Genomic DNA, 20,161 nt, shown 5'->3' on the forward strand with positions numbered 1-20,161 from the left:
AGTATTAGTGTTATAAATGTACATACATTAAAAAAAATAAAAATAATACAAAAAACGTTGCAGGATTTACGATATTGATGACCATTAAAACACGTCATCACTGTGAAAAGGGTCTATGTGGGAAAAGCTGCTGCACTTTGGACACTGAATGATATTTAATTAATATGTCAAATGTTTGTAAAGTCATTAAACCAACACCCATGAACATTTTATGCTTAAAGTTTTACCTGATTGAATTATGTTTTTATTTTTCATTTTTAGCTGCTGCCACATTCTTTTTTTGCCTTTTGGATACCATGAAAATTAAACTTAATTAAAATAATTAAGAATTAAACTTACAAATTGACCCGGAAGTATGCAAACATCTTTTTGTTGGGTGCTGTTGCCATGGTGAATCGTAATTTCGGAGCTCCATTGATCGTGGCTTTTCATAGTTGGAGTGCATGTGCTTAACTCAGAGTCAGTTACTCAGAGTTGATTGAACTACCTCAATTCAGCTGTTCTGAAACCCAAAACTCAGAGTTTCCCATCTCAGAGTAAGTCAACTCAGAGTTCAGGTTTAAACTCAGAGTTTGTTGAACCTCCTTACTGAAACGGCCCCTGATCTTTCATATGTCTCCTCCTCTTGTGGATCTGATGTCATAAACCAGAACATCCACTGTAGCCACGCCCACCAGAGCAGAGACGACCAATCGGATCACATCTTCGGTAAAACCACAACAGTGGATGTGGACTTCTGAAAAAGAAAATAGCCAATGATAAAATAGTTATTTTCAACAAGCTGACACTGACACAAATACAGGTACTGTAAATAATATGATTAAAAACAGCAATGTTTAAAGAAAAGAAATATGAGGATTTATTTGGGGCTTTCACAGTTTGAATCAACAGCAACTTTCATTGTGGGAAGGAAAAAAACAATCACATATATCAGCACTGCTGTACCTGCACATGTGTGGCAGAGTTGAGTGATGTTGGGATGTTCAATTCTACAGTGATTTATTGTTGCAACAATATTTTACATTTATATCTGTGGGGTTGCTGCATACAATTATACATCAACATAACATACATTAAGAAAGAATGAAAGTGTAATTAAAAAAGGAATGTAAAATAGATGCCATTACAGAATCACATGAAATATTCAAGAATATTCATAGTTTTTGCCACCAGATGGCCCCAATACACCAGATTCAGGTGATGAACTTTTACAATCCAGTTCTCAGAGAGAATAGGTAAGCAAAGCTTCACAATCAATAAACAGTTAGACCACACATATTTTAAAACTGCAATATATCCCAATATATTTATGACATCTGTTCTGTTTTCTCTGTTTTAGCTCTTGTAGCTCTGACGTCATTGAGCAGAAGAACAGCAGCAGCCGCAGCAGCCACGCCCATCAGCGCAGTGACGACCAATCGGAGCACAGCTTCAGCAGAATCACATGAGTGGGTGTGGACTTCTGAAAAAAGGGAGCAATCAATAATTGAATTGTGATTTCATCAAGTAAACTTTTGTCTCTGTCGTACACTCAAAAATATACCTGCAAAATCTCAATTTGTGCTTCACAGAAGAAAAATGATGTAAAAACTGTTCAGAAATCGTCTCAGGTTACGCATGTAACCATGGTTCCCTGAGAGGGAACGAGACGCTGCGTCAAGCGCTGCGGGAACGCCTCTGCGTTTGCGTCATGAAGCACTCGTAAAATCAGTCCAATGGCGTGACAGGACGTCATAGGCGGGTGACGTCAGCGACCAGGAAACTATAAAGCACCCCTGAACCAAACAGTGTCAGCTTCTGAAAAAGTCGAACAAGTCGGTCACGGGCATGCCGGGAGTATGGCAAAGCGACCCAGCGTCTCGTTCCCTCTCAGGGAACCATGGTTACATGCGTAACCTGAGACGTTCCCTTTCAAGGGAACTCGCGCTGCGCCAAGCGCTGCGGGAACTCAATACCCACGCCGCCATAATTCTCAAGTGCCCGTACATGTGAAGTCGTAGCGCACATTTAAGCTACAAGCACCCGAGAACCTGGAGTAGAGGCTACATCTAGGTTGTAAAACCTCACAAAAGTGTGCGGAGAGGACCACCCTGCCGCATCACACACCTCCTGCAGGGAGACTCCTGACAGAAGAGCCAAAGAGGCAGCCATACTCCGAGTAGAGTGGGCTCGGACCTTTAGTGGTGAAGGTTGGCCGGCCGACTCATATGCGAGTGAAATAGCCTCGACTATCCACTTGCTTAGCGTTTGCTTAGATGCGGGTTTCCCTTTATTTGGAGACCCGAAACAGACGAACAGTTGCTCAGATTTTCGCCACAGGACAGCTCTGTGGACATAAGCATCTAGTGCCCTCACTGGGCAGAGCAGATTTAATTTCTCCTGGTCTGAATTGTGAAAGGGAGGCGGAGAGAAGGCCTGCAGCATTATAGGACCTGCCACGTTCGTGGGAACTTTGGGGACATATCCTTCTTTTGGAAACAAGAATACTTTCACCATACCTGGCGCAAACTCAAGACAGGAAGGGGCAACAGACAATGCTTGCAAATCCCCTACTCTCTTCAGAGAAGAAATAGCCAAGAGAAATACAGTTTTTAGTGTTAGAAATTTCTCTGGCACCTCCTCGATCGGCTCAAAGGGGGCCAATGCTAGACCTTCTAGCACCACGGCCAGATCCCAGGTCGGCACCCTCGAGCGTGCCGCAGGCCTTAGCCTCAGAGTACCACGAAGGAAGCGAGTAACCCATGGGTGTCTCCCCACCGATGCACTATCCAGATGAACGTGATAGGCAGATATTGCCGACACGTAAACCTTCCAAGGTGGAAGGGGATAAACCCGAAGAGAACTTCTCTTGTAGGAAATCCAGCACTGAGTTGACTTGGCAGTTAACTGGATTTAGAGAATGGTTGGAACACCATGCAACAAAGACTCTCCATTTAAGGGCATACAGCCTCCTCGTAGAAGGAGCTCTGGAGTGCAACATGGTCTCCACTACCTCGGCAGAGAGACCTGAGTCTGTGAACTGATCCCCCTCAGGGGCCAGGCCCACAGTTTCCATAACTCCGGCCTCAGGTGCAGAATCGACCCCGACACCTGGGAGAGAAGGTCCCTCCTGATGGGAATCTCCCACGGGGAACCCTCTAGAAGGGACACAATGCCTGAAAGCCATACTCGGCCCGGCCAGAACGGGGCTATTAGCAACAGACGAACCCCGTCCCGGCGTACTCTCTCCAGCACTCCTGGTATTAATGCCAGAGGGGGAAAGGCGTACAGGCGCAGGCTCGGCCACGTCTGCACCATGGCATCCAACCCCAGAGGGGCTGGATGTGTGAGGGAATAAAATAGGGGACAGTGCGTTGTCTCTTGAGACGCAAACAAATCCACCTGAGCCTGACCGAAGCGGTTCCATAGGAGCTCCACCACCTCGGGGTGGAGTCTCCAATTCCCTGGCACCACTCCCTGCCTCGACAGGGAGTCTGCCGTCGTGTTCAGATACCCCGGAATGTATACTGCTCGTAGCGATAACAGATTGCCCTGGGCCCAAACTAAGACTCGATGAGCCAACTTCCAAAGCCGGCGCGAGCGTAGCCACCCCTGGCGATTTATATAGGAGACCACCGATGTGTTGTCTGAGCGAACCAACACATGATGGCCCCTCAGGTCTGGGAGAAAGTGCCTGAGCGCCAGGAACACGGCCATCAGCTCCAACTGGTTTATATGCCAGGAGAGCTGATGGTCGCTCCACAAACCTTGAGCTGAGCGACCACTCATGGTCGCCCCCCAGCCGGTGAGAGATGCATCCGTCGTTAGCGTTAAGCGACGACAAGGAGCCCCCAGCACCGGACACTGGGACAAGAACCAAGGATCTTTCCACATGACTAAGGCACGTAGGCATCGCCGCGTGACCTTGATCATGCGAAACGGATTTCCCCTCGGGGAGAATCCCTTGGTCTTGAGCCACCACTGTAAGGGTCTCATGTACAGCAGGCCAAAAGGTATCACGTTGGACGCTGCTGCCATCAAACCCAGCAGTCTCTGGAACTGAGCCGCTAGCTGTTCCGACTCTGCTAAGATTAGCCAGTCGTCGATGTAGTTCAGCACGCGAATGCCCTGGAGTCTCAGCGGAGCCAAAGCTGCATCCACGCATTTTGTGAAGGTGCGGGGTGATAGTGCTAGGCCGAATGGAAGAACCCGATATTGGAATGCCTCGCCCCCGAAAGCAAACCTGAGGAACTTCCTGTGTTGAGGAAGGATGGAGACATGGAAGTATGCGTCTTTCAGGTCTATTGTGACACACCAGTCCCTGGACTGAACTGACACACGATCTGTTTTAGCGTAAGCATTTTGAATCTTAGCTTTTTTACCGCCCGATTTAACTGGCGCAGATCCAGAATAGGACGCAGTCCTCCATCCTTCTTCGGAACTATGAAGTACCGGCTGTAAAACCCCGACTCTCTGCTGTGGGGAGGGACCCTTTCTATAGCCTCTTTCCGCAGAAGAGTCTGTACCTCTTGTTCCATTACCAGAGCCTGCTCGGAGTTTACTACTGTGGGTAGTACCCCGTTGAACTTGGGTGGGTGTGACCCGAATTGTATTCTGTACCCTTTTTCTATAGTACGCAGGACACACTCTGAGATATTTGGCAGAAGTTTCCACGCTGCCAGAAAATCTACTAAGGGAACCAGCCTCCCGAGGCTGGCCTCTGGATTTTGTTGTGTGGGCAGTTTGGTGTCCTGAAACGGCGCGCCGGCAGGAAGCAACCGAACTGACCCACTTTGAGCCCTCCTTGGAGGGAGCGAGCATCCCCGCGCCGCTACGTTTCCGGGCGGACGTGGAGATATGCGCTCGCCGAGAACCGCTGCGCCCTGAAGCACCAGAGGTGGCAGGGTTGGCAGAACGGCCCCCTGATGGCACCGAGAGGAGACGGGTGCCTCGGCACACTGCTTCCCCTTGGAGGGGACTGCCATCAGAAGCCTGACACCCTTGGCGTCAGGACTTCTTCGCCGAGGCCTTCCTAGAGATAAGGACGGTCCTCAGATCCGCTCTACCTCGGGAAGACCTCGGCTGAGAGCGCTGCCCCGGCCCACAGTCTCTCTGTGGGGGAGCGCGGGTAGCAACACTCTCTTTTTGTTGCGCTCTGTATGAGGAGGACGTACTCGGGTGGGGCTGCTCCCGCCCAGCAGCCCCAGAGACATGAGACTTTCTGGGGAGAAACCTCTGAAACGCCGCCGCCTGCTTTTTTGACTCTTGGAACCTCTCGACGACCGCATTAACTGAGTCGCCGAAGAGGCCAGCAGGGGAGAGAATCTAACAGAAATTTTTTATCTTTCTCTGTGATGTCTGATAAATTCAGCCACAAATGTCTCTCCGTGGCTACCAGGGCTGCCATAGAACGGCAGATGGATTTGGCCGTCTCCTTGGTAGCCCGAAGAGACAAATCTGCAGCTCTCCTGATCTCCGCGATCGTTTCTCTCCCCACTTCTACACATTCGTCATCAATGTCTTTCAGCAGGTCAGCCTGGTATGCTTGAAGCACCGCCATACACTCAAAAAAAAAAGGCTCGTAATCATAGGGGAACCTTTTTTAGTGCTATATAGCACCAATTTTGGTGCTTCAGTGGTTCTTCAGCGGTTCTTCAGAGGTGCTATATAGCACCTTAGTCAAAGAACCGGTGAAGAACCTCTGAAGAACCGCTGAAGAACCTCTGAAGAACCGCTGAAGAACCACTGAAGCACCAAAATTGGTGCTATATAGCACTAAAAAAGGTTCCCCTATGATTACGAGCCAAGAACCATTTTTGGTGCAATATAGAACCTTTTTTTTTTTAGAGTGTAGTGTGTAAACAGGTGGCCGCCTGACCTGCTGCCGAGTATGCCCTACCCACTAAAGCCGACGTTGTTCTAACCGGCTTAGTGGGCAGCTGCGGGGCTTTTAGCGATGATGCAGACCCGGGAGAGAGATAGCTCGCGAGCGTCTCTTCTACCCGAGGCATCGCCGCATAACCATGCTTTTTCAACCCCACAATGTTGGAATATGCAGCAGTTGTAGGGTTAAATGGACGAAATGATGCCGGTTTAATCCATGATCTCGACACCTCGGTGTGGAGATCAGGAAAAAACGGCAAGCCCCGCTTTGGAGGTTGCGATGTAGACGGCAGGAAGCGTTCGTCTAATTTACTCGGCTGACGAACCACCTGCGTCTCGGCTGGCCAGTCTATTTGTAGCCTGGCAACAGCGCGAGTCACAACCTCCAACAGCTCCTCATTAGCGTGTGAATGAGGCGGCGAAACCTCATCTAAATAATCCAGGCTCACCACATCCAACTCCTCAGAGCTGGAATGATGCTGAGCCTGCGCTTCAGCGCGAGCAGAAGAAACCGCAGCGCGTGCTTCTAAAGGCCAATTTATACTTCTGCGTCGAGTGCACGCAGAGGGTACGGCGTACCCTACGCATAGACGCGTTGGTTACGCCGTACCCTACGCCGTACCCTGACGCGCACCTCTCCAAAAATGTAACAACGCGTCAATTCTACGCGGACCGCAAGCGCTGTGATTGGTCTGCCAGAACCCTTCCCTCAGGTCAATAAATAAATAAAAAAATCTGCGATAGGAGTGTGTGTGTGTCCAGAAATTGGATGATAATTCCTTACGTCTGCTATAACACACTATTTTGCAGTCCAGCGATTCTTTATGGTAGTAAATAAATACATAGATCCGCTGAATATAGTTTATTTATTTTCTCATTAAAACCAAAGATGTTAATCAGTAATTGTATATCAAGAACAGGGACACATTAGGGTATATTTCGTGAATGAAGTCTCCGCAACAACAATCGCTTGCTGAGCCACCGCTGCTGAAAACAGCGGCCACGAGCTCCGCATAGTTTCACAAATGCATTCCAGCGCCAGATCGCCTTATTTAACTTTACTAATCAACTAGAGATGCTAAATTTGTATTAGATACAACAACTCAAGCTGCAAGAAAAGCCGCTCTCTCACTGCTGCTGATATTCCGACATGAATGTACAGATTCTACACATCAAGCTGCTTCTTCTTCGGCTGTTGTCTTGATTACACCAACATGCCCGAGGACACTGCCTCCTAGCGTCTGCATGTGGAATTGCACATTGACGCAGACAACAGCGCAGAAGTATAAATGCTCACGACGGCGTCGGCTACGCGCGTAGCCTACGGCGTACACTACGGCGTACACTCGACGCAGAAGTATAAATGGGCCTTAACTCGGCAGCTGAAGCGTCAGATCTAGCGGGTAAAGGCAGAGATAGGGGATCACCCGTCTCTAACCCCTCCGCTAGATCCCTCTGCGATCCCCAGGACATAAGCCTTCGCTGTGCCTCAGCAGCAGCGGGACCTGCACCCTGGGGAACGCGAGCCGAAGCGCCCTCCTCAAAGAGCGCTCGGCGGGATCGGAGAGTTCTCATGGGGAGCTTTTCACAGTGCTCACAGTCAGCTCCCTCGAGAGCTGACTGTGCATGCTCCGATCCCAGACATACAACACACAGCAGATGTGTATCCCCACCCGTGATGTAACGGGGGCAGGGAGAAACACACTGTCTGAACTGTTGTTGATTCGCCATTATATTTGCTTTAGAGAGACACACACACACTTTGATATATAGGACAAACGATTTCACATGGAGCGCTTGTGAAGACACAGAAGCTGACACTGTTTGGTTCAGGGGTGCTTTATAGTTTCCTGGTCGCTGACGTCACCCGCCTATGACGTCCTGTCACGCCATTGGACTGATTTTACGAGTGCTTCATGACGCAAACGCAGAGGCGTTCCCGCAGCGCTTGACGCAGCGCAAATTCCCTTGAAAGGGAAACACGAGTAAATGATGACAGAAGCTCATTCATCCTTTAAGTCATCTTAAGTTATCAGTCTCGATAAAATCAACAAATGAATTCAGTGAATAAATGGAAGTAATACCGTCACTGTCGTACCTGCACATGTGTGGCAGAGTTGAGTGATGTTGGGATGTCTGGTCTGGTTGCTGATGGGATTGTTGAGCACACAGCTGTAGGTGTTTTTATCCTGATATTCCACCTCCAGAGGTAGAGAGAGACTGATGCTGAGATCAGACACACTGATGCTGGACAAATAACTGTTTCCTTTGTACCAGGAGAGAGTCACATGACTCACATTCACCACTGAACACACCAGTGAACATGATGATGATGATGATGATGATGATGATGATGATGATGATGAAGAACAGTCTCTGCTGATGACAGGAACAGGCAGATGAGCTGAGAAAGATGAGAATAATTCATACTGTGTAAAATTGTAATATTTAGGATGCATCATACTTTAAAGCTATAACAAACAAAATAAAGTAATTTCAAACTCACGATGTACAGTGAGACTGAAACTCTTGCTTGGATTTCTGATCATCTCTAGTTGATAATCTCCAGCATGTTCAGTTGTGGTGTTTGTGATGGTCAGAGATCCAGTTTGATGATCCAGCTTCAGTCTGTCTCTGAATCTCCCGTCAGGAACATCATCATATACAGTCATGCTGTCGGCTGTTACATCAATTTGAGCTATTAAAGTGTTTTTAGTTCCAAACCTCCACATAATCAGATCTGCATCCATCATTTCAGTAAGATCAGAGTTTAGAGAGACTGAATCTCCCTCCATCACTGACACTGACTTCAGTTCATCTGTATCAGCAAACACACCTGAAGAACACAGAGTTTGTAGATTAAAGCTACATTGATGTTGGTATCAGTAGTTTGCAACTGTTTTTTAAAAAAAGGAAGAACAAACAGACGAGTAGCACAGACAAAAGAAAAACTAAATGAAAAGAGAAATCAACAAGCGGAAGAAATGAGAATAACTGACGGTTGAAGAGAACCGTAATACTATTTATATACATTGCCTTTGTAATTAGTGATTCTGAATCGTTTGTTTCCTGATGTTGCGCCACACAAAAAAGAATTTAGAAGAATTTTCTGCCTCAAGATGGTAAAACGAGGTGTATATTTGCTTTAAATATTTTACTGGGATATTCAGATTTGAAGAGTATGTGTGGCGGATTGGATCTGTTCATAATGTGATGATCTGTGATGAGAGATCTGAATCCAAACGAGATCTTACAGTGATTTACCTGCTCGAATTCAGAGTATCTTTTATCTGGAAATAACAAATCCATCATATTACTCTGTATATAAGAGGCAAATCCTGAACTAAATCAATAAAAACATTGATATAAAAACACTTACCAAACCTTCGCCACAAACACAAGCTGAACAAAACGCCCACATGAACCATTTTCTTTGAGCTCTTTAACATAATACAAATCTCTGAAGTGTGATATTAATCTAGTGTGTGTGTGTGTGTGTGGATCCTCCCCCATCTTTCAGTGACCACACACTATATATTACTGTCACGATATATAGCATTCATTAAGGCTTGCTAGTGACATACTGTAACATATGCAGTTATTAAAATGATCGCAGCATATTTTCTTTTTTGCATTTTTCATGCAGTATTTATTTTGTGGCAGTGTTTATATATTCCAGAATAGGAAGTATACGTGTTGTGGAATTAATATATATTTTAATATATATTATGTGAAGTATGAGTCCCCAAGTGATGTGTGATGGGTAAGAATCCTGTATTATCTGTGAATACACTCAAAAAAAGAACTCATTGGTCCAACTCAATTTTATCAAATACATTCCTTTGTTAAACTTGTCAAACTTGTTAATTGTAAAATCAATTATAAGCAGTTTCATTCATCATCATACACTATGTATATAATGATAATATAAGAAAAGGTTGGTGTAACTCCTGACATTAGCTTAAATCACTGAGTACCCACAGGCTAAGCACAGGCGCCACTCTTCAGCATAATGGTAACCACAAAGTTCAAAAACATTACAGAAACTCCTCTAAATGTCCAACATAGCTGAACATTAAACACTAACATTAACTAACAACATCTTTTCCCTTTTTACTGTAAAACACATAAATAATACTCTAATCCCTAAATTTACTCTCCTAATAGAGTCCCTTGCAAAGCATGCTGGGAACGACAGATCCACTGCCCAGTTAGTTATGTCAACACAAATATTTCATGTAGTTTTAACACAAATTAATTAAGTAAACCTCCATTTTAAATATATTAGGTTGATTGAACACAATTAAATTAAGTTGTGACAAAATTAGATATGTTTAAGTAAAGTGAACAGAATTTAAACGTGTCATATCTATGAAGGGCCTGAATCTTTTTTTGTGTGTGTGTGTATTGGACTGTTTCTGAAACATCAAGTGTCTGTAAAGCTGTTTTTGTGAAAAGGAAGTCTGATCGAGAGGTTCATATTAACAGGAGAGGAAATAAAGACACTCTTTACCCACAAACGACTGACACACACATCAACTCGTCTCCAATAATACGCAGGTTTTCCATCCATCTGGTCAAACTACATTTCTTTGTAAATAAATGTGACCACAGAAGTTTCGCTTTGACACACAAACTGAGCTGATGGTCGCACTGAACACAAAAAAGTACAAAGCTGTCACCGGGGAAGTACCCTATACAAAAGCGAAAAGGTACATCTTTGTTCCTTATTTACTCCTAAATAGCACATTTTAGTACATTTTAGTTTTTGTACCTTATGGTACTGCCCCAGTGACAGCTTTTGTAACTTTTTTTCTGAGAGTGAATCGCATTCACTCTCTAAGTTAGAGGAAACACACATTGTGGTTTTCTATGGGTCTGTTTAAACAGAATGTGGTTTAAAAAAAAAAAAAAAAAAAAAGTTTGGGTGAATTTTTTTTTTTTTACCTTGTAATTAGTTCTAGTTCGAAACATTCAGGCCTGTTTGCACATCAGTTGTGAACATGCTTTGTCTTTCTCACTGAAGCTTTTTATAGCAAATGCATTAGGGTATGCATCATCACACACATTCACAGGCTAGAGTTACTTTTGCATAATTGATAACAATAGTTAAGTTTGTGCAGGGCTCATGAAGTTTCAAATATAGGTTTGGGATGTCTAATCATTCAGCCGTGTCGATCATTATTTCGAGGCGCATATAAGCAGCAGTTATTGAGCCGTCCCAACAAGAGATATCCAGCTGCAGAACCGCAGCAGCAGCAGTTTCAGACCATCAATTTATTAAATAAGATTTATTTTCACATGGATGTTGATCGGATTGATATGTAAAACATTTAATAAAAATACTTATATACTTAAATGAATACTTAAATTAAGTCAGTTTATACATGCATAAGATATCACAATGTACAATAAGCAATATTTTTTTTTTTAAATAACGTTAGATAACAATATTTTGTTGTTCATAAACGCATGATGGAGATTACGGAGTGTTGTCTTGTTTGTAATATTTCTGTCATGATGTGGTGAACTAAATTATATATTAAGTGATTATCTGTTAAAATATATTGAATCTGTGCACAAATTGAGGCTTTATTTTTTTTGTCATACTTTATTGTATAGAATATTTTTTCCTGTGGCCAATTAAGAACATAAAGTATGAGCACCATAAGGTTTTTTTTTTTTTTGCATTTGTCAAATTGGAGGTATTATTATTATTATTATTATTATTATTAATTTAATTTTAATTTTAATTAAGAATGGTATATGATCCGTGTGATATTTTATTGAAAATGTAATGAAAAGTCGCCATTATGGTGATCAGTCTTTTGTGCTTTAGTTGGGCTCTTGACCCTTGACTTTTCTCTGGCTGCTGTGACTGTGTGTTTATAGGACACATTTATTATGGCAAAGAGAAAATGTGATCATCAGGTCATGTTGGCTACTTATGATGATCACATAATCACCATGAGGGATCTTAAAAACATATGCACAACATATAAAATAGAGTGCAACAGCTCCCTCCCCTTTTTCAGTGGTGTTGGTATACGTAATACCGTAAGTATTTTTTCCATTAATTTTTCCGGAATGGATTTTTAAAAAGTCTTCGTTAAAGAGTTATAACCCATGAAACAAGCCAATCGGCTACGAGGTGAATCACAACACTACAAACTTTGATTTGAAGCAAAAACGTTTTTTAAAACCGGAAAAAAGTACAAGGGTACAAGACTGTGTACTTAACAGCTTTAGTGGTTGAAAGAACTACAATCCCATGAAGCATTGCAAACAGCATGATCGAATTAAAAACAATGGAGAAATATCAAACTACTCATTTACAAACGTTGATGATACATATAAAAACAATATATTTATAGTTTATTGCATTCATTCCAATTTTCTAACTGCTTGAGTGATCATGGAAATTCAGATTTACAAATATTGATTCTTTTGATTCCCATTCTTGAAAGGCAGAGCTAAGACAACAGGAAATGAGGCATGTGTGTGTGTGTTGCTTGCCCTTTACTACTTTCACTTACTAGCAAGTAAGCGAGGATGTCGGTTGTGGCTAGAATGGATACAGCAACAGCCGGAAGTGATGCAAAATCTCATGATTAATAAATAAATGTGCTACTTACCAGATTGTGTTTTATTAACGCCTACACCTATACCCCAACCCTAAACCTACCCTTACAATAATGCAAATACATTAATTAAATGGTACAATATTGGTGTGCGCATGCCCAGTGCCTGTATCTGTATCCCTTCTAGGGTGATTCTCATTCGGCTCCCTAGTTCAGTAGTCAATGGTAGTCAACATTAGTCAATGGGCTGACTCCCTGATCAGTGCCCTGACTACTGAACTAGGGAGCCCATTGAGACGCACCTAGTCTTTACCGAGGAGTCCCATGGATGACGTAGGCAGAAATACCTCTTCTTCTGTTTCAGTGTTCAACAAACGAATGGTGTTTAGCGACACCTACAGGACTAGTGCATGGAGAAGTGAATTTGTTCTGAAAGACTTTGTCTTTTTTTTTATGCAGAAGAGAAATGACAGAACAGTGTTTTCAGATTAATCTGCCGGTCGATTGAAATGGTTAATGAATGTGATCTTTTGAGCAGCAGGTTTCAAAGCATATTCAGAGAATTGAATTAATCTTTAACTATAATAAAGCAAAGCACACAAGAACCCGTTCGTGAATGTGATTCTCTAGAAGTCTCGAGCAGCTCAGTGGGAAACCTCTAGTGACTTCTGTGCAGAGTTGTGGTTTGATCTGCTCTTCTGCATTAGTGTGTCTTTATTCAAACATGTGGTGTGTGTGAGTGTGATCGGCTGATGGCAACACGAGAAAACACACTCAAACCCTTAGTGACCGCCCTAAGACTATTCCACACATTTAACAGCAAAACATTGATAAAACATATGAAATGTATTGTTGCTGCAAAAATAATATTGAATAGAATATTTAAAATAGAATATTTTAAACCAATGCATGTGAGAGTATGTACGTGTGCAGTGAGTGGGTGGTGCTCAAATATTATTGGTGGAGGAATCACACACAACACTAACTCATCTTAACTCTGTCCTGTTAGTTCACAATCTCTGACGTGTTCACAGACTACAAGTGCGACTATCTGATCATGTTTGTGTTGTTCTGCTTGTGGCGTCTGGTTGGTGAGTTATAATCATATTCATTTTAACACATCACTGCTTTAGTTTGAATATACCTACAGAGATTTAAAACAGATCAGATCAGATTTCCTAGATGAAAGATGCTCAAACTGAAACTTTACTGTGAGATGAAAAATAGAGCAAGAACAGTGGAATCAGTTTATAAACGACACTGAATGATTTTTGATGAATCTGAAGTTTAGTTTACTGTTTGTTGACTAGTTTCTGGTTTATTATTTAAAGAAAATTATGATGAAACATTTGATATAGAGAGAACTATATATTTTCATATGGACAAATACAAAGTCAAGGGCTATAAAGGCTACTCATTTGGGCCTTTTAGTCAAAGTATGCATCTCTGTGCAACATTAGTGAGGCGTTTTTCAAACGCTTTACCAGATTTGCTCTATTTGCCATCCCATAACCCTTCATTCTCCAGAGCAGAAGATGAATCCTCCTGTAGCTCCACCCACAGATCCACCTGTATTGTGCTTACAGTGCCAGATAAATAAACATAACAACACAAAATATATTAATCTCCTGCTACTCCTGTGTCTGTGTTGCTGTCACAAAACTGATCTACTGCGTGCTTCATCTGTCTCTGTGTTCCTCAGGTGTGTTTGCTGATACAGACGGACTGAAGTCAGTGTCAGTGATGGAGGGAGATTCAGTCTCTCTAAACTCTGATCTCACTGAAATGATGTATGATGATCTGATTCTGTGGAGGTTTGGACCTGAAAACACTTTAATAGCTGAGATCAATGTAATGGACGACAGAATCACTGTATATGATGATGTTCCTGATGGGAGATTCAGACACAGACTGAAGCTGGACGATCAAACTGGATCTCTGACCATCACAAACATCACAACTGAACATGCTGGAGATTATAAACTACAGATCAGCAGTGAGAGAAAGAGTTTCAGTCTCACTGTCTATGGTGAGTTTATTATTTTTTTCACCTGTTTTTAGCTTTAAACTAGACATATCTTAATTATTAAAATGACTAAATCCTTTTAATAATCATAATTGATTATTTCAAATTCATTTCAATAATCATAATTTTCCTCTGATATTTCTCCATATGTGTAAATAATAACAACTTTTTTATATAAATGTATGGAGAGGAATGAAGATTATGAGATGCTCACTGACACTTCAATAAACACTTTCTGAACTCTCATTATTCTCAGCTCGTCTGCCTGTTCCTGTCATCATCAGCTCTTCACAATGTTCTTCATCATCATCATCATCATCATCATCATCATCATCATCATCATGTTTACTGGTGTGTTCAGCTGTGAATGTGAGTCATGTGACTCTCTCCTGGTACAAAGGAAGCAGTTTATTGTCCAGCATCAGTGTGTCTGATCTCAGCATCAGTCTCTCTCTACCTCTGGAGGTGGAATATCAGGATAAAAACACCTACAGCTGTGTGCTCAACAATCCCATCAGCCACCAGACCAGACATCCCAACATCACTCAACTCTGCCACACATGTGCAGGTAGGACAGTGATGATATTAGTTGCATTTATTCACTGAATTAATTTGTTGATTTTATCTGATAACTTAAGATGACTTAAAGGATGAATGAGCTTCTGTCATCATTTACTCGTGTATTTCTGAACAGTTTTTACATTATTTTTCTTCTGTGAAGCACAAAATGAGATTTTGCAGATATCTTTTTGAGTTTACGAGAGAGACAAAAGTTTACTTGTTGAAAATCACAATTTAATTCTTGGTTTCTCCCTTTTTTCAGAAGTCCACGCCCACTCTTGTGATTCTGTTGAAGCTGTGCTCCGATTGGTCGTCACTGCGCTGATGGGCGTGGCTGCTGCGGCTGCTGCTGTTCTTCTGCTCAATGACGTCAGAGCTACAAGAGCTAAAACAGAGAAAACAGAACAGATGTCATAAATATATTGTGATATATTGCGGTTTTAAAATATGTGTGGTCTAATTGTTTATTGATTGTGAAGCTTCTATTCTCTCTGAGAACTGGATTGTAAAAGTTCATCACCTGAATCTGGTGTATTGGGGCCATCTGGTGGCCAAAACGATGAATATTCTTGAATATTTCAGTTGATTCTGTATTGCCATCTATTTTACATTCCTTTGTTAATTACACTTTCATTCTTTCTTATTTTATGTTATGTTGCTATTTTCATGTTGATGTATAATTGTATGCAGCAACCACACAGATATAAATGTAAAAATATTGTCACACCAATAAATCACTGTAGAATTGAACTGAATATTACCTTGAACTGATATACATATATGAATCATATATAGGCCTAAATGGTAATTTAAGGGTGTAATAAAAGTGTAAAGTTGTTCATAAACGTTACAGATGTTCTGTCTCAAAGACTGGAAGGTCATTCTAACTTCTGAGAGAAAGTGAAAGTTCTGACCTGTGACTTTTTTTGTCCATGTTTTGATGGCAAGTAGGGCATAAATTACATACGCAAAATAAAAAGGCTGCTGCTCAAAAGTCATTCTGAATAGACACATAATCAACATATATTTAGAAAGTCAACACTTGAGAGTTTACAGTTCAAGACTCAGACTGTTATTAATATGAAGATATATAATCTCAAAAAATCGAAATATTTACAATATATTATTTTAATGTATATAAAATGATGTGGCTGTAGAAACTTAAAAACACAATGAAGCTGAAGCCACCGGTCTACTCATCCTTCATTTCAAATCTGCGGATGTTATCTCTAAAAATATTAATTTTATGAAATATTTTCTACAACCATGTCATGCATGTCGGTGTCACCCCGTTCTGCCAGGACCTCATCTTTGCTTTGGTTCCTCGAGCCGGTGGCATCGTCTGGGACTTTCAGGCCTAGTCATTTCAAAAGCATGTTTAAATTACCATAATTTCGAGATTTCAACTTGTAAAAAGCATTAATGTCCTTGTGGAGCTTGTAATTATGGTAGTTTTCGGAGAGCTCCTATTTGTACCACATGACTGCTGTACCACCTGACCGCTGCTGATTCATTTAGGGATTGATACTATTGCCATAGAAACGCACAATTCCAAGTCCAAGGATGTGAACAGATCTGAATATAATGTCATAATCTCGAGACTACTGTAATTACAGCATCAGAATAGCGTAAATGCAGCAAAAGTACCCGGATGACCCAATACTTCTGGCGTGATTCTGAAGTGCACATTTGATGGACACTTTACTTGGATGCAGCGTTATCGTCGAATGTTTCTGCTTTTTATTCAGCGACAGCAAACTATGCTTGTCCATGTAAGGGATTTCCTGGAACATCATAAGTGTAATGGCTTCCATGTGTCTCACTTGTGGACTTTTAGCATGAGGGCGCCCTCTGGCTTCCAGTATGAATAAAACAGACATCACATGAGAGTGTTTAGCGCTCCATGATGTTCACATCACCTCGTTTTGGATAAAAATAAAACATCAGGTCATGCATAGACTATCTTGTGTCTTTGAATATCTAGTTTTATTCACATTTGCCCATGAAAACCTGAACACACTTGCACGAGAAAAAGTGCGGAAGGCAAATTTACTTTTTATTAAGTGTATTGTTGTAAATATGAGATTTATACCAAAAATATGCTGCTGGTGGTTGAATACGAGTATGATTTACAATCACTGCAGTCCAGTTTATGAACACTAACAAACAGGAACTCTTTCATGAAACGGATTTCTTTATAGTTTGTCCATAAATGAATTGGGGCGGACAGTAGCCTAGTATTTTTACTTTCTACTCAAGTGCATTTTTCAAGTATATACTTTATCTGTGCTTTTCTTTGGAAAACTTTTGCTTCACTACATTCCAAAGCATAATGTCGTACTTTTTACTGCACTACAATTCATAGATAAAAGTTGTTGTTTTCTTACCTTTAATACTTAATTAAATTAAACATATAGAACTGTCTTACTTGTACTCAAGTAAAACTTTGAATTACTTTTACTTGAGTAAAGTATTAAATGATATTCAATATGAAACGTAGTGCAGTAAAAAGGACAATATTATGTTTTGGAGTTGTTGTGAAGTAAAAGTTTTCCAAAGAAGAACACTGATAAAGTACACTTGAAAAATAAAATGACTTGGAAAGTAAAAATACCTCACTACTGTCCGCCTCTGGAATTAGGCCTGTATGTGACAACGGATATAGTCTTACAAGAAAATTGTTCTGTTTCTCAATGCCCAAAGACACAAGAAAATGCACAAACTCCACAATAAAAAAATACAAAAGATTCTATTTAAAATAAATGATGTTCTTTTAAACTTTCTAGTCATCAAAGAATTCGGAAAAGAAAACCTTTTTACACGACTATTTTCAACACTGATAATAATCATAAATGTTTGTTGAGCATCAAATCATCATATTAGAATGATTTCTGAAGGATCATGTGACACTGAAGATTGGAGTAATGATACTAACATTTTACAATATATTCAAATAGAAAACAGTTCAAAAGCATTTGAACGGCAGTGTATATTAAAATGGTTTAGAATAAAGATAAGATAAAGTAACTCAGTGCTCATTAACAACTAAACAGATGTGTTTTGAGTCTGGATTTGAAAGTGACTACTGTTGGAGCATGTCTGATCTGTTCAGGAAGCTGGTTCCATCCTAAGGACTGAGGTGATATGGTCATATTTTCTGGTTCTGCTCAGCGTTCTGTATGAGCTGCAACATCTAATGGTCTTTTTTGGGAAGGCCAGTGAGGAGTGGAGAATTCTTGCAATATTTCTGAGATGATAGTAAGCTGATTTAGTTATTGCATGACTACTGAAACTCAGGTCCGACTCTAAAATCACACCAAGATTCCTGACTTGATTTTTTTTGTTTTTAGACCCCTAGCCTCAAGGTATGCATCTTGAAAAGTTCAGGTTTGTTTCCAAATGCAATGAGTTCAGTTTTGTCTTTGTTTAACTGAAGATAGTTTTGGCACATCCAGTTGTTTACTTCATCAATGCATTTGCACAGGGAATCAATGGGGCTGTATGCCATTAGGTGATAGGGCTAATATAGATCTGTGTGTCGTCAGCATAGCTGTGGCTCAGTGGGAGCATGTACAGGTTGAATAGGAGTGGTGCAAGAACTGACCCTTGTGGGACTCCGCGTGTCATGGATGTCCACTCAGACTTATGGTCACCTATACTCACATAATAACCTCTCCCTTCTAAGTATGACCTGAACCATTTTAGGATCATCCCAGAAAGCCTGACCCAGTTTTCTAGCATGTCAAGAAGTATGTTATATGCGGCAAATATATTAAGATATATCATATTAAAGCTACACTGTGTGATATTTTCCCCCATCTAGTGGTGAAAAGGTATATGACCATCCATGGAATTTTAGTTTCTGTTCCTCTCAATTCTGATTTCGTTTCAACTCCTACGGTGGCCGATTTAGTCCAAGATTAACATGTGGACGACCTCGTCCACATTCGACATGGTGCCTGTGGGATATTTGGAACTCAACTGGCCTAATTATTTGGCTAGAAAGAACTGCAGCTAATCCAGAGTGAACTTTGATGATAGTAATGTTTATTCAGTCATCCAATTGCAAGGCATAAACAGGTTTGCGTGGATATGTACATAAATGTGGTTTCTGTGAGAGAACAAATAAGGATGGTAAATATACATTAAATATAAATATACTTATAAGTTACATTTGTATAATGTAACCGTAAACCAGAGCTTATTGTACCATATATAGGCGCTAAATGCAGTGTATGCCGCTGCTAACAAGCGGTGTCCGGTTACAAAAGTGTGTGCGCCGCTTTAACGTTAGCACTGCAGTGCGCTCTGTATAACAATTGTTAATATGCCGATCAGACCTGATACATATTTCCATCAACATACATTACAAGCAAATATTTTCTATAAACGAATAAACATTGTTGATAACAAAATAACTGAATGATTATTCAAATAGGTGAGCATTACGCTATTGTATGTTGACACAAAAATACTTCTGAGGTGACATCAACTGAATTACGCGACACACTCTAATGACACACTCTGAAACACATCTACAATGACAATAACTATTATTACTTACGGAGTTATTAACGCACAGAAATACCACACAAGGAAAACCAGACTTTTGAGGAATAAACAAGCCAGGAAAACTCTGTATAACTCTGTTACTGGAGCTGCGGAGATGAAAACTCTCTGCGAATGCACCAGACAAGTCTGAACAAGTTGACGCGCACATGCGCGAGGCAGAGAATTTTGTACAGTGCCATCGAGTATTAAAACCGGTTGAAACGCGAAAAGCGAAGCTTGAATTTACGGGTATGTCCCTCTTTGGCTAATGTACTTTCAAGATGGAGGGGCAACATGGCGACCACCGTTAGATCCCATTACCTTATGTATTTTCAATGGCATATTATAAACTTACGAGAATACTTTATTACTTGAAAGAAGTAAATGTACATTAATGAGCACATATATTTTTGAAAGAACTAAGTGTTTTTAGCTAAGAATAGACTAAAAAAGTTACACAGTGTAGCTTTAAGGGTTATGATACACATTACCTAATAACTGTGAGTGTTATTGTCGGGGTTTCTGTTTTGTAACTTAACTTAAGTAACTTAATTTACAAAGCTTTGTTCATTCATCTTTG

The 20,161-nt window shown here is 41.1% G+C and overlaps 2 protein-coding genes across 2 annotated transcripts; one reads left to right on the forward strand and one right to left on the reverse strand.

Annotated features, from left to right (window-relative positions):
* Positions 1 to 838: 838 nt before the first annotated feature.
* On the reverse strand, positions 839 to 8,703 carry LOC307120305 (CD48 antigen-like). Its single transcript, XM_079807285.1, has 3 exons — positions 8,369 to 8,703; positions 7,961 to 8,266; positions 839 to 1,462 (listed from the first exon to the last, which is right to left on the reverse strand). The coding sequence occupies exons 1-3, from the start codon at positions 8,655 to 8,657 to the stop codon at positions 1,308 to 1,310; spliced, it is 750 nt and encodes a 249-aa protein (XP_079663411.1). The 5' UTR covers positions 8,658 to 8,703; the 3' UTR covers positions 839 to 1,307.
* Positions 8,704 to 13,348: 4,645 nt separating this feature from the next.
* LOC307120824 (uncharacterized protein) lies at positions 13,349 to 15,872 on the forward strand (the record flags this gene model as incomplete). The annotated part of the gene is made up of 5 exons (XM_079807999.1): positions 13,349 to 13,360; positions 13,453 to 13,534; positions 14,146 to 14,472; positions 14,726 to 15,037; positions 15,293 to 15,872. 5 exons carry the CDS (start codon positions 13,349 to 13,351, stop codon positions 15,445 to 15,447), a joined length of 888 nt encoding a protein of 295 aa, XP_079664125.1. The 3' UTR covers positions 15,448 to 15,872.
* Between the last annotated feature and the right edge of the window lie 4,289 nt (positions 15,873 to 20,161).

The sequence above is a fragment of the Gobio gobio genome, assembly GCF_949357685.1.
Source record: "Gobio gobio genome assembly, chromosome: 24".
Classification (NCBI taxonomy): Eukaryota; Metazoa; Chordata; class Actinopteri; order Cypriniformes; family Gobionidae; genus Gobio; species Gobio gobio.